General features: G+C 35.1%; 1 protein-coding gene across 1 annotated transcript in view; it reads left to right on the plus strand.

Annotated features, from left to right (window-relative positions):
• The window catches only part of LOC149787346 (guanine nucleotide-binding protein G(s) subunit alpha), a 163,918-nt gene that overhangs the window by 38,408 nt on the left and 112,246 nt on the right, over positions 1-13,264 (plus strand). The window contains exon 4 of the mRNA XM_089977898.1: positions 6,474-6,593. Coding sequence (XP_089834024.1) covers positions 6,474-6,593 — 120 coding nt within the window. The remainder of the gene's footprint in view (positions 1-6,473; positions 6,594-13,264) is intronic.

Below are 13,264 nucleotides of genomic sequence, written 5' to 3' on the forward strand. Positions count from 1 at the left end.
GAACGAGTGTGCCGTGATCTTTTGCTTAAAAGATAAAGTGAAAAAAGTATATGGTCATTTGTTTCTTTTAAATGTCTTGGCAAATTTACTGATTTGAAATGCTACCTAAATAAATCAGTGTAGAAAAGAGATTATAATCTTCTTTATACTTTCAAGCTGCTTACAAAATTAAAGAATGGGAAGATAAAGCCATTGAGAATTACTATAGTTGTAAAATCACAGTCAAATTATGATTGTTTTTTGAAACTCTTAATAGTGAAGCATTCTTCAAAACATAAGCAAAATCATGAAAAACTTGACTGGCAGGAACATCTTTGTGACTTTGTGTGAATGATGAGGTTGCTAACTGAAGAAAGCTAGGGAATCTGGGAATACTTAAACTGTTACTGGACTATAACACAACAAAATGTTTCTAGTGTTAAGTGCGATAGATTACAAATAACTTATGCAGTCTTGATTTGGATTCCATATTTTATATGAAAGAGTAAAAGTTAATAATCTAGAAATGCTCTGGAACAGTCTTCATTTTTCTGTACTGTGCATCGCATGCAATAGGAAAACGAATAGAAAAGAAAACATTAATTTAATCTAATGTGCAAGTGTACTTGGTGTAAATATGCAGGTATGTAATTGATGTTCAGTATTTTCAAATAACTAAATCTGACATAATAGCAGGAGAAAAACACTGCAGAAGAGCTGCATTTGTGCAATTAGGTTATCAATTCACACATGAAATTAACAAGGTCAATAGCAAATAACAAACCAAATCGCAATGACGGTTTCTATTGTGCTGGGTTATTACATGCACTTTACACATGAGCATTTCTCTTTGAAACTGTATGTGTTAACGAACATGAATCTAGGATGACTTTTTGCATCCATTTGTGATGAAAGAAATAACAAAAATGATACTTTGATAATTAATGCAAAATATTATGGTTTAATGTAAAGATTTGAAACTTTATTACATGTAAAACTTTTTTAGCTATAATTTTTATTTTGCATGTTTATGTAGCAACCGCCAGAACTGTGCTTTCTCAGGTTTCAATTACCACTTTATAATGCAGTAATTAGGAGACAGAAGAAATCATACGTCATGTTAATGAGAACTCGTGTATGGGGTAATATTGAAACTTGTGCCATATTGTTTCACTTCATTCAGTTAATGAATGTGATTTTGTAATTAATTTGTTCTACATTTGTTGTTTTTTTTACTACAATATCACTGACATTAATATGATCATTAAAAATGTATTTTGTGTGAAATAAAGATATGAATGCATCTGTAGATTTTGATAACATGATATTAATAGTTTGCAAAGCATGCTCATTATGTTAATATCCAAAATTGGATTTAGCATTATGCATCATACATTATCTTTGTTAGAACCAGGAAATGTTTATAATTAACTGAATGATTACATTTTTTCAGTAGGCAGATTGGTCCTGAAAGAGATAACGATGTATAAATCTGTGCTTCGCTCTCTCTTTCTGAACCTCTTTGGAGTGTGCTTGCAGGGGTCATAAAGAGTAAACCACACCTATATCATTCAGACTTTATTATGTCCACTAGCTCCACAGTGGTAATCAGATGCAACTCCACAAGACATCTTGCTGTGAAGAGCTATTGTCCATAATTTTTTAAAATTACTTGGTAAGCATGCTAAGTGGATTAGTCCATTGTATACTTCTGATCAGGAAATTGCCTGTTTGACTCGCACTCATGGAAAATATTTTTCTTTATAACTTCAGGAACTGTCAAAGCTTGAGTTTGTTGTACATAAATATAAAAGTCAAACTGATGATGCAAGGTTGAAGCAAGTCAGTTACAAGTATTATGGCATGCATAATTCTTTGAGATGTACTTTAGTCTGAACAATCTGTGGGCATTCTAGTCTGACATTTGGTAAGCTTGGGGCTCATTTGGGGTTACTTTCAAATGGCCATCATTGATGCTAACTACACACAAGTTGACTGTAAGAACTTCATGTGTAACAGCTTACTGTCAGTAGCATGGCTATAATCCCAATGATACCAATTCACAAGCACAAGCTGTGTGGATATGTTTTCTTTTATATGAAATAATTGCTGTTATATATATATATATATATATATATATATATATATATATATATATATATATTTTGCTGAAAAGTTCACATATATATGCATGTAGTATTTTAAGAGGATTTATGAGTGTAACTAATGCTGGCATTATTTTACAATAGCAATGGAGTGTTTTGAACATTACAGAAAAGATTAAATTGCTATCTCGATTAATGCATTGTACAGATTTGTCAGAGAGTATCAAGAGATTATGATTTTTAAACTATGTATCCAATGCATCTTGATGAATTAATTAACTTAGGGAATAAAGTCATTATTTGATAATGTGCAGGAAAACTTCAAATCATCTCTGTTAACCAAGTTGTCAGTGAACATAGTGATGAGAACAGTGAATGTAGCAAGGATTGACATAATGAAAGAAATACTTTCAGTATTAATATAACATTGGCACAACTAACTAGTGGCCAAGGTTTTATGAACCCCTTTCCAAATCCAGAGAAGGAAAAAACATAGCTGACACATACAGTCAATCCAAAATATTTAGAATATTTGATTTGATGCTGCTAATGGCCATATGAGGATTGGAATAGTGCTTAGTGATGGATCATTTGAGCTTATCCTGGCCAACATTGACTGCAGGCACATTTTACACGAGTTTCTTGATTTGTTAGTGATTATTCAGACTGTGTGCCTATTTTTTTTACAAGACCCTTCAACAGTACTTCAAATTACCATAAATGAAGAGCTTACTCTACATGGAACTGTGTTCTTAACCAGTTAGATAAAAGTTCATGTTCCTCTGCAGTTAAGATGGAAATTATTCTCCATGTGTATTTGATTATGCCACTTGACCATGGCAGTGATTGTGTGTTTAAAATTACAAATCTGTGGATTCATGGTGGTGCTCATGTAATCCTGAACTATAAAGACACAGAGATCCTTAATGATGAAATAGACAAAGCTCTTGCAAGGATTCTTGAGGCGTTGGAAAAATTCATCAATGTAGGAACAGGATGAACTGCAGACAGATACATGGAAATTCATCTGCATGCTTCTCCATCAAATCTATTTCATGGTTCACACTATATTCAGTCACCAGTATGTATTCTGTGGTGAGCCATAATCAGTGAAAAAAATGCTGACAATTGATGTTTTAAATGTGCATTCATGTCAAAGTTGAACCCCATGAGTGATAACTAGGACCATCCTTAAAAATACACTTACCTGGGTGAACCTAAATTTGTCAATGTTGAATTCTCCTTACAATATACTGACATCAGTAAGTTTGAGTATATAGTTTGTGGCATATATATTAATGTATACGTTTGAAATAAAGGCCTGCAGCCTATTTGGCAATTGATATACACATGCAGGCTGTTTAATATTGATTTGTTATTGTTTCACAGTGCTGAGTCAAAGTAAAACAAAAATTCCTGTGGTGCTTCATGATCTGTGTGGTTTTGATGTGCACAAATCATTGTGTTACACAGATCATGTTTTGGTTTTCAATCATTGCTTCATTGTATACAACAAAGACTATCATACAAATCAAGGTCATCAACGGCAAGTTTCATCGACTGGAAAAGCTATCAGTGGTTGAAGATTTGCTTTGTGGTTATGATTGAAGCACTGCCATAAAATCTCTCAGTACTTCACAACACGATTGAATATCCACTGATGGCGCATTTGTAACCAAAGCAAATTTTACTCCGTTTCTTGTTGCTAATGCTGACCAGGAAGACTGGGAGAGCACATGATTTTTGAAGATCAAACTGGAAACCTACAAAATCCAATGTGCACAGTCAAGATTTTGTGAGGCCGTGAGGAGCCATCACAATGCTGAAATCACAGAGAACTAGGGAATCAAATACTCTCATGTATTGGTTACTTTTCTCAAAGACTGTTGATATTGCCAATACAAAACTGAAACAGTACATGACTGTAAAGATCACCCTCACCACCATGCCTACTTCATGTCAAAGCTTTAACACATTAACCCCTGGTGACGAGTTTACATGGCAGGAGGTAGTAGCCTACTGCCGAACTCTGTAGCGTCAAGGTCATGTATGATACACTAAAGTGGGTGGTATTATAGAAAGGTAGACAGATGTAGCTCTACAATATATCATATAATGTAGAATTTCCAGTTGCACTACAAAATACAGAGGGAAAAACCTCATTTTTTAGACCCAATTTTTTTCCACCCAAAATAAGTCCGTGGTCAGAATCTGATTTTGTGTCCAGTTTTTAGACTTTTTGGTCTCAGATCTAAGGCAGACTGGTATGAACTGCAAACAGACAGATGAACCTTTGCAAAAAGTAGGATGCAATGGGCATTTAGAATAAAGAGTGGTCTCGATATGAACATAATGGGTCCGTTAAGCAGAAAAATTGCCAATGAAAAATGATGTTTCTAAGACAACTAGGCATTATGTTATTGGAAGATCACCGGAAGTTGATTTATTAGGATGTATTCAGAAATAACTTTGAAAATGTGTTTCCTACTCGAATTTCAGGTGAAAACAACATAAACCTCCAGGGGTTAATGTGTTAACTAAATATTAATCAGCAAAACACCTGAACAAACTGATGGATTAACCTTAGCAAATGGTTGATATGTTTCAGCTCTCTTGAAAACATCTTAAAAATGCATGAGTATAGGTCATTCATTTTTAATGTAACTGGAGATAAAGATGGGTGTTACCAAATGGCGATGTTCATAAACAGTCAGTGGTATCTAGCAAATATAACAAAAGTCAACAAAACCAGCATTGGTGTTCATGAAGAATTTTTGACATTTACAGTATCAACAACATGAATGACCAGAGATGACATTCAAATTGAAGGAGTCGACATCTGTATGAATGGGTACATCTTTGTTGTTTGTGTTTAAGATTGTAATTACATTTAGTGTTGAATTCTGCCCATGATGAAGTAGTTGCAGAATTTGATGGATTGATGTGTTGGACCAGATGTCAGTATATGTAGCATTGATAGTAATTTTTTCCCACTTATTGATGAATATCTTCCTCAAAATAGTGCATGTGCTCAAATATTATCTATGTGAAAATAAGATAGAAATAAACTGATACTGTTCCAGTGGCCTCAGTGGTTAGAGCATTCATCTCAGATGCAGGAGGTTGCAGGTTCAAACCCTGGCTAAGTCATACCGAAGACATATAAAAACGTTATTAGCAGCTGCTTCACTTGACGCTTAGCATTGAGAGATTAGTGTTAGGACTGGTCGTCCTGTGGTCAGGATAATGTGACTAGATGCCCCAGTTTTAGACATCACTGTAATCTGCCACAATGCAGACACTGAAGCGATAAGACTGAAAAATTGTTAAAGCTATGTTAAAATCCAAATCACACACATATTAACACACAGATACAAGTAAACTGTTGGAACCACCCTGATGTACCACTACATACTCAAGGTCATCATAGCATTAACATGTCCAAATTCCAGACAAAAACTGATACACCGCCATTAGGGTGAAATCAGCCAAATACTTTCAACAGTGATGATGCAAGATTCACCACTGAAACCATCCCAATTACATTTCCCGGTGAATATTTTAAACCAGCTTGATTAACCAGAAAGACCTTGATTGTTATGTGACGGGGACTTGCTTGTCCACATAACAGTTCTTGGATGACAACGATAATTAGAGGCTAACGGTATAGGCATAATTGATGTGTTTATAAATGGACATTGGGCTTGGCATTGTTGGTATCACAAATTTGTTTATTATAGGCACACCATTTGGAATTGTTGGCCATATTAACTGGTGTGACTAGTGGTAAAATTATCATGTCATGGCTGCATTCATGAAAACATACATATTCTGAACTTTTTGTGGCAGCACAAATCAGTCTCAATGGGGGAGTAGTTATATTAAGATATTCAAGATACCTGATGGGGGATAAAATGATCACCATATGTAGAGTTCTAATTTGCTTTGTTTTGGAGCCGTATATCTTAGTTCTTTTGTAAAGAAGTGGCTCCTGTTTTTCATCATTAGGAGATGTTGATTTTCATTTGTTTCCATCGAAGATTCAGCCATCTGACTTGTGAGATGCCATTGTTTACACCTTCATATGATATGAAAGCTGTCTATTGATTGGATGAAATCAGACTATGGTAGTACCGAATTATCTACCCGTGTTTAAAATCCCATCTTATTATAGGCTTGGAAGAGGTGTACATGATGTTTGTTTACTGCTTCATGATGGTTAAAGCAGATTTTGACAGACTTTTCAACTCCTGGTGCCATTTATATACAGTTGAAACTTGTCAATAAAGTGTTTTTTAAAAACCATACTGACTTTTAAGAGTGTTTATCCTTTGAATTCAGGTGTCTGCTTTAGCACGAGGTGTACAGCTTAATTTATTTCTTTTTCAGACAATTACTGGTGCCATGTCCACCATCAATCCTCCTGTACCGTTGGAGAAAACAGAAAATGAGCTTCGAATCAGATATATCCAAGAAGCAGCTAGCCAACCAGATTTTGAGTACCCTCAAGTAAGTGACATGCTGTATATACCCAAGCACATTAATCCTATACTAAACTCATGATCTGTAATAATAATAATAATAATAATAATAATAATAATAATAATAATAATTAATTACAAGACCTGAATTATAAATAACAAATGAAGAATTGTTTGCTACTTCTTATTATTAATTCAAACCCTTTATTTCCTGTTAGCTATTTCTCCAACTGCCTTGACATGTTCATATACAAAGATCTGCACACATCATTGCATTGTGCAAGAACCAAGTGGCTGAGCACAGACAATTACACTTTTATCAAAGGCCTGCAATAATTCATGGTTCACTATTAATTATAATTTTCCATAAAGCACAACCGGTTAATTCAGTATACAAAATGCACACAAAAGAATCAATAAATGGAATCATACATATGTAGAACCTTATAGAAGTATTTATGGCAGAGAACAAAGTTTATGCGTAAGTGTACTTGCGACAAGAATAGGCAGACAGTAGTCCTCAACATGCCACAGTGACCAAATTTGCACATAAAATTGTTGTTTTTGGTTTTTTAATGGTTGCTGAGAAAGTGGGAACTAAGTTAATTTCCCAGAAACACACCAAGGCAGCTGACCTGGGCAAGCCAGAGTAGGTAATGAACCTGCAGCAGTTGGATTACGAGTCTGACACCCAAGCAACAGAGCTACCCAGCTCTGCCACGCATGTCATCTAAAATAGCATGTGCCACCATTTTCAGAAGTCTGCATATCCTATCAAGCTCAGATTTGGCACCTTTTCTACACATAGTGAAACTTTTGAAAGCACTGTGATGAAAAATATGGGTTTAATCAGCAAAGATTTCTTAACTTCACTGAGTAGGCCAATTCTTGATGCCAGTGTTCATACAGATGTTGTGAATATGATCACACCTTTGCAAGTTATTTTCAGCATGTACATCCAGGAACTTGTCAGTGGAAGATTAGTTTGTGTCGATCAATTCTTCTTTAAATAATGTTGGTCTTTTTCATAATATTGTTAGCGCTATTGATCATAGATGTATGTTGTCCATCTGTCCATTAGCGTAAGTTTGTTGTAACTACTCCTCCTAAATTACTTGTAGGATTGTATTAATCATTACACACATTTCATCCCATGGTCTAGTTGGTCCTAGACAAAAATGTTGCTGCTGGTTTCTATAGTGTTCGTCTTAAAAATCTTGTTATAGCTGTACCTCCTGAATGATGGTAAGTAATATCAGCACAGGGTTTTCACTGAAATGCTTCTTATTATGTCAGCGTAGTTCCAAATGAAAATGTTGCTGATCTGACCCAGTTTGGCTGTTATCTTCAAAATAGTGCTGCTTGGACATCTTAAAAATCTTATCGCAATACCTCATGAATGGATGGTTATATCAACGTGGGGTTTTCACTTAAATACTTCTTAATGGTGTCTGCTTGATCCTAAATAAAATGGTGCTGATCTGACATCCAATTTGGCTGTTGTTTTCAAAATGGTGCTGCTCAGACATTCAATATGGCTGCCTGTGTCTGTCTTAAAATCTTCTTGCGATGTCTTGTGATCCTTAATGAAATTGTTGCCAATCTGAAGTCCATATTAACTGCCATGGCACTCATTCAGAAAATCTTGATATAGCTACTCTGATATGGATGGTCGTATCTACATGGGGTTTTCATGAAAGACCTCTTATGATGTCTAGTTGGTCGTAAATGAACATGATGCTGATCTAACATGAAGGAAGCCGCTATGGCAGATGTCGGGAAAATCTTGTTATTCTTACTCCTCATGAATTGATGGTGATATCGACATGGCATTTTCACTAAATGAATCATGTCTTATGGTCCTAAATGAAAATCATGCCAATCTGACATCCATCAGGTATCTTGAATATCTTAATATAACTACTCCTACATAGATGGTCATATCACATGGGGTTTTCACTAATCAAGTGACCGGACATCCAGTATGGCATCATGTCAGCCATAGTAAACTCTTGTTATCACAACTTTACTTGAACAGAAAAGTCCTATTAATGTGGGGTTTTCTCCTGATGTACAGTTGGTCTTAAATTTATGTGCTGCCAATCAGAAATCCCATATTGCTGCCACAGCAGCCATCATGAAAAATCTTGTTATTGCTATTCCTGAATGGAATATCATTTTATTTCCATTCCTTTCCAAACTTATAGTCATATCAAAATGGGGTTTTCACCAGCAGATTCTTATGATGCCTAATTGGTCCTAAATGAAAATGGTACCAGTTGTGCATCCAATATGGTTATCATGACTGTCATAAAAACCTTGCTTTGACTAATCCCCTTGCATGGAAAATCATTATGACATTGGTTTTATAACAGAAGAATCCTAATAATGCCCACTTTTAATAAATGAAAATTGTATCAGGCTGACATCCAATATGTGTACGACAGCAACAGATTTGAAAATCTTGTTATCACTAAAAAATATCAGTGTTTCAACCCATGACAGTTAAAAGGAGGAAATGGTCTCGTCTTGAATTCCTTAATATTGTGCCCAAGAGAGCATCAGTCCTTGTGAGGGAATCATTGTTTTGTGTTTTTTTGCACAGAGAAATATAATCCTATTACAGGTACACCCAGCTTTATGTTGATTCGCTCAGTATTGTTTTATTTTTATGTTGTCAGAAAAATCACACCCTTTTTCTATATAAGTTGTCATTGATTCGTTTTGACATCACTTGTGCTCATGTCATACCAGCCACAAGAGATGTGCAAGGCTCAACTGACTATCTGCAGCGATGCTACTTATTTTGGGATGGCATAACCTTAGTCTTTTTCAGCATTTGTAGCATTCAGATCATTTGGATAACATATACACTGTGTGCTAAATCTATAAAATGTCTAATAATATTTTTACACAATTCAGTTGCTTTAAAAATATTATAGATTGTGGGGTTTTGTTACATACTGTATGTTTTTCATTGCAATTAAATATATGCAAATTTCTGTGTGTTTTTTGTGCCTATGTACACACATCCCACCTACTGATACATTTATTACTATGGGAATGATTGATTCACTATATATATTTTTACTATACATTGTAGATTTGTGTATGCATCCCCAACGTTAAATGGGTATACCTGTACTGAATTGCACTTAATTGGTCAATTGTGTTATGCATTAAACCAGTGCTTTATTGTCTGTGTCATTTGTCAGGAGTACCGTAAATAAATCTATGTACTCAACCCTTATTGCATTGTGTAGGAAGGCGCAATGGCTCATTTGGTGGCACATTGGATTTATAATCCAAGTGTCACAGATTCAGTACCTGCCCAAGCCAGTCTGTGCCAGCTGCCTTGGTGTGTCTGTGGGAAAGACACAACTCATGACATGATTTAGGCAATACTGGGTTCAAAGCGCCATTAAAGCTAATAACCAAATTTGTATTCCATGTATTATATTGTTTCTGTAATTTTCTCTGGCATTGATTCCATTTCTTTTTGTCCACATTACAGCTGTAACTGGTTTTGTCTGTATGTACCATCTTTTCTTCATTAAACTGTATTTACGATATAGATAGGGACACAATACAATAATACTTTTCCTGCCCCAGAACTTATGGTGAAAGTTATTCTCACCTAGGTCATTTGTTCCAAGACTTAAGAAACAAAATAAATTTGAGTTGAATTTGCACATGCACACCCACAACAGTCACTGCACATTGTAGTAACATAGATAAAAAAAATGCTTCTTTGATAATGAAGGAAACTAACCTTATATTATCTTATATTCCTTTTTATTCATCATGAGCAATTTATTAAAGAATATATATCCATGAACTCCATGTATGCCACATATGCATCCATACTGCAGTATGTATCACTTATATCAGACAATGTACAACACATTTTTAAAAAAAAATGAATATTTAGAAATGAATCCTGTTTGGTTGTACTCCAAGGTTTAAATATGTTATCAGACTGAAAAAAAATGGATCCAACAAAATTGGAAACGAGAGAAGGAAAAATCAGCTGATTGCTTGAGGCATATGCCATTCATGCATGATAGAGTGTAAAGTGCAAAATAACCATGATTGTATTATATCCAGGTTAACTATATGACAGTATCTTGCAAATAAAAATCATTATTTGAAATACATTCACTGTTAGTGCAAATGACAATCTTTTCATTAGATGGGTTACAAAAGGTATTATTAAAGCAAGTTATTGCTGTGTATGCAGTTTACCCTGCATAAATCAATGCCCATTTGTATCAATTATGATTACAAATGGCAAGCAAATAGAAGCCTGGGTGGTGAAAAACACAACTGGCAGAGATGCAGTAAACTCTTTGCTTGAAATAAACAACACAATATAAGATACAAGGGTTATTTTATTGCAAAGCAAGCTGACCTAGGTAGATGACTTTTTATTCTTTAGGCATGCAGATCTTTTTCTAAATACCAAGTTAACTGATATAGGAAGCCAACTTTGGTTTCTTTTCACCAGAATTCATGGGAAGTTTGAAAATATTGAAACAGTGGAACAGTTTTGAAGTGACACAATCTAGTGCTTCGTGCATGGACATCAATGACCGAGTGTTTCCCAGAAAATTTGGAAGAGAAAATAAAAAATAAAATCATTCAATGAATTTGTGAAGGCCAGAAGAGAAGATGATTTTTCCAAAAATATGAACATAGATAAGACTTTTGTACTTAGATATCATTCCTGGATGGGCTATTGATAACAAAGGGGTTAAAAGTGTGAGAATGTGCAAGACTGGAGCAGATAGACAAATCTTACTATAGTCCTTGCAGTTTCTGCTTCATATGTGTTGTCACCAGTGATAATGTTTCATGGCATGAGGAAGCTTAAAATTATTCATGTACCAAAAGTATGGATCATACATGTGCTGGAGAAGGGTTGGGTTGATGGGAAGATGCTGCAGTGGAATTAATTGTTTTATCTCGAGTACACATATCAGTATTTTTTAGAATAAAATTTAAGTGCATTTTCTGACATGTAATTTTTTAATGATTTAAAACGTATTCCTCACTTACAACTTGAAAAAATGTGTCCCAGAACATACAGTGCACAAAAAAATTACCTCAAAAATTCAATTACGGTGTCCCAACAAATAGGTATCCCAATATATACAATAAATATGGTAATTATGGACAATAATTGTTTTTTATTTAAATGCAGGGCATGTAAAAAGTTTCAGTTGTCTGCAAAGGATCATATCACCAGCATTACATGTATGATGTTTCAAGTCAAGCATACATGTGAAATCTGCAGTTAACGAAGAACAATGGGCAACAGTTTATGCCGAACAACTATCCTGGACATGTGAGAGACCCACAAAGTATTCTTCAAAGAATGTGGATGCTGTTACAAATGCCACCTTGGTTAAAAACATCTTGTCACAATCACTTGACAGAAGTAACCAATCAAGGAAAAAGCTTGGTATTCTTTGATATCTTGGACCACCTACACAACTGCAGCAACATCATTGTCTTGTTTGCCACCACTTACTTTTGATACTGTCACTACTTAACAGACCACACAGCCAGTACAGACATGGTATTGTGACCCACATAGACCATTCATGATGAATAATGCATGATACTTCTGAACAAAATGTAAAATTGCCATGTGGTTTTCACCAGAAGCCTTCTTGGGGCCCTGAGTGGTCTAAAGCGCTCTCTGTTATGAATCACTGCCATCTCACCTCTTCTGCGTGGGTTCGAGTCTCGGATTCAGCCAATGTGGGTATGTGAGAAAGCTTGCCAGTAGCTTCTCGTGGGTCGGTGGTTTTTTCCGGGATTTTCCCCCGTTCATCCTCCACCATTAATACTGGCCGCCATGTATAGCCCATCATGTGCTGAAAAATGACGTTAAACCCTACAACAACAACCAGAAGCCTTCTTATGATATCTGATTGGTCCTAAATGAAAATGGGGCTGATCTGTTTTCCATTATGGCCACCACAGTGGCCATCTTGAATTTAATAGTTTGATTTTTTACAAGAACACTTCTTATGATGTCTAGTGGTCTTAAATGAAAATGATGCTCTCCTAAATGGATGGTCATATCAACATTGACAATTTCTTATGATGTTAGATTGTACCATTCAGACATACATTATGCCAGCCACAGTGGCCATCTTCAAAAAACATGTTATCACTGTTATCTTTTGAATGAATGTTCCTATCAGCATAGGGTTTTCGCTGTAGGACTTTTAATGATGTGTAGTTGGCTGTAAATGAATCTGATACTAGTCCGACCTCAAATATCACTGCCACAGTTGTCATTTTCTTATCACTACTTCTAGAAGGCTTTACAGTTTGATATTGTGCTTTCAGAGAAAGACTTTAAGATGTCTAATTTGCCAGTCTTGTATCGAATATGACCATAATGGCATCCATCTTGAAAATCATGTTAGCATTGTTCTTCCAAAACAGAAAGTCATATCAGCATGGGGTTTCCACAAGAAGACACAGTGCTTTGTTGGTCTTAAAGGAAAATGGTGCCAAGTTGACATAACGGATGTCTGTCAGAACAGCTCATTTGACAGTCTTGCTATTTTTTTGAAAAGTATCACAGTTAAAAGTGTACTAATAATGACATACAATACTATAATTTAAGAATTAGTTCAGTAGTTCAGTGGAACTTTCCCCTCACATTTTAGTTATTAATTA

The sequence above is a fragment of the Sinohyriopsis cumingii genome, chromosome 12 (genome assembly GCF_028554795.1).
Source record: "Sinohyriopsis cumingii isolate HCF-2022 chromosome 12, ASM2855479v2, whole genome shotgun sequence".
NCBI classification, from domain to species: domain Eukaryota; kingdom Metazoa; phylum Mollusca; class Bivalvia; order Unionida; family Unionidae; genus Sinohyriopsis; species Sinohyriopsis cumingii.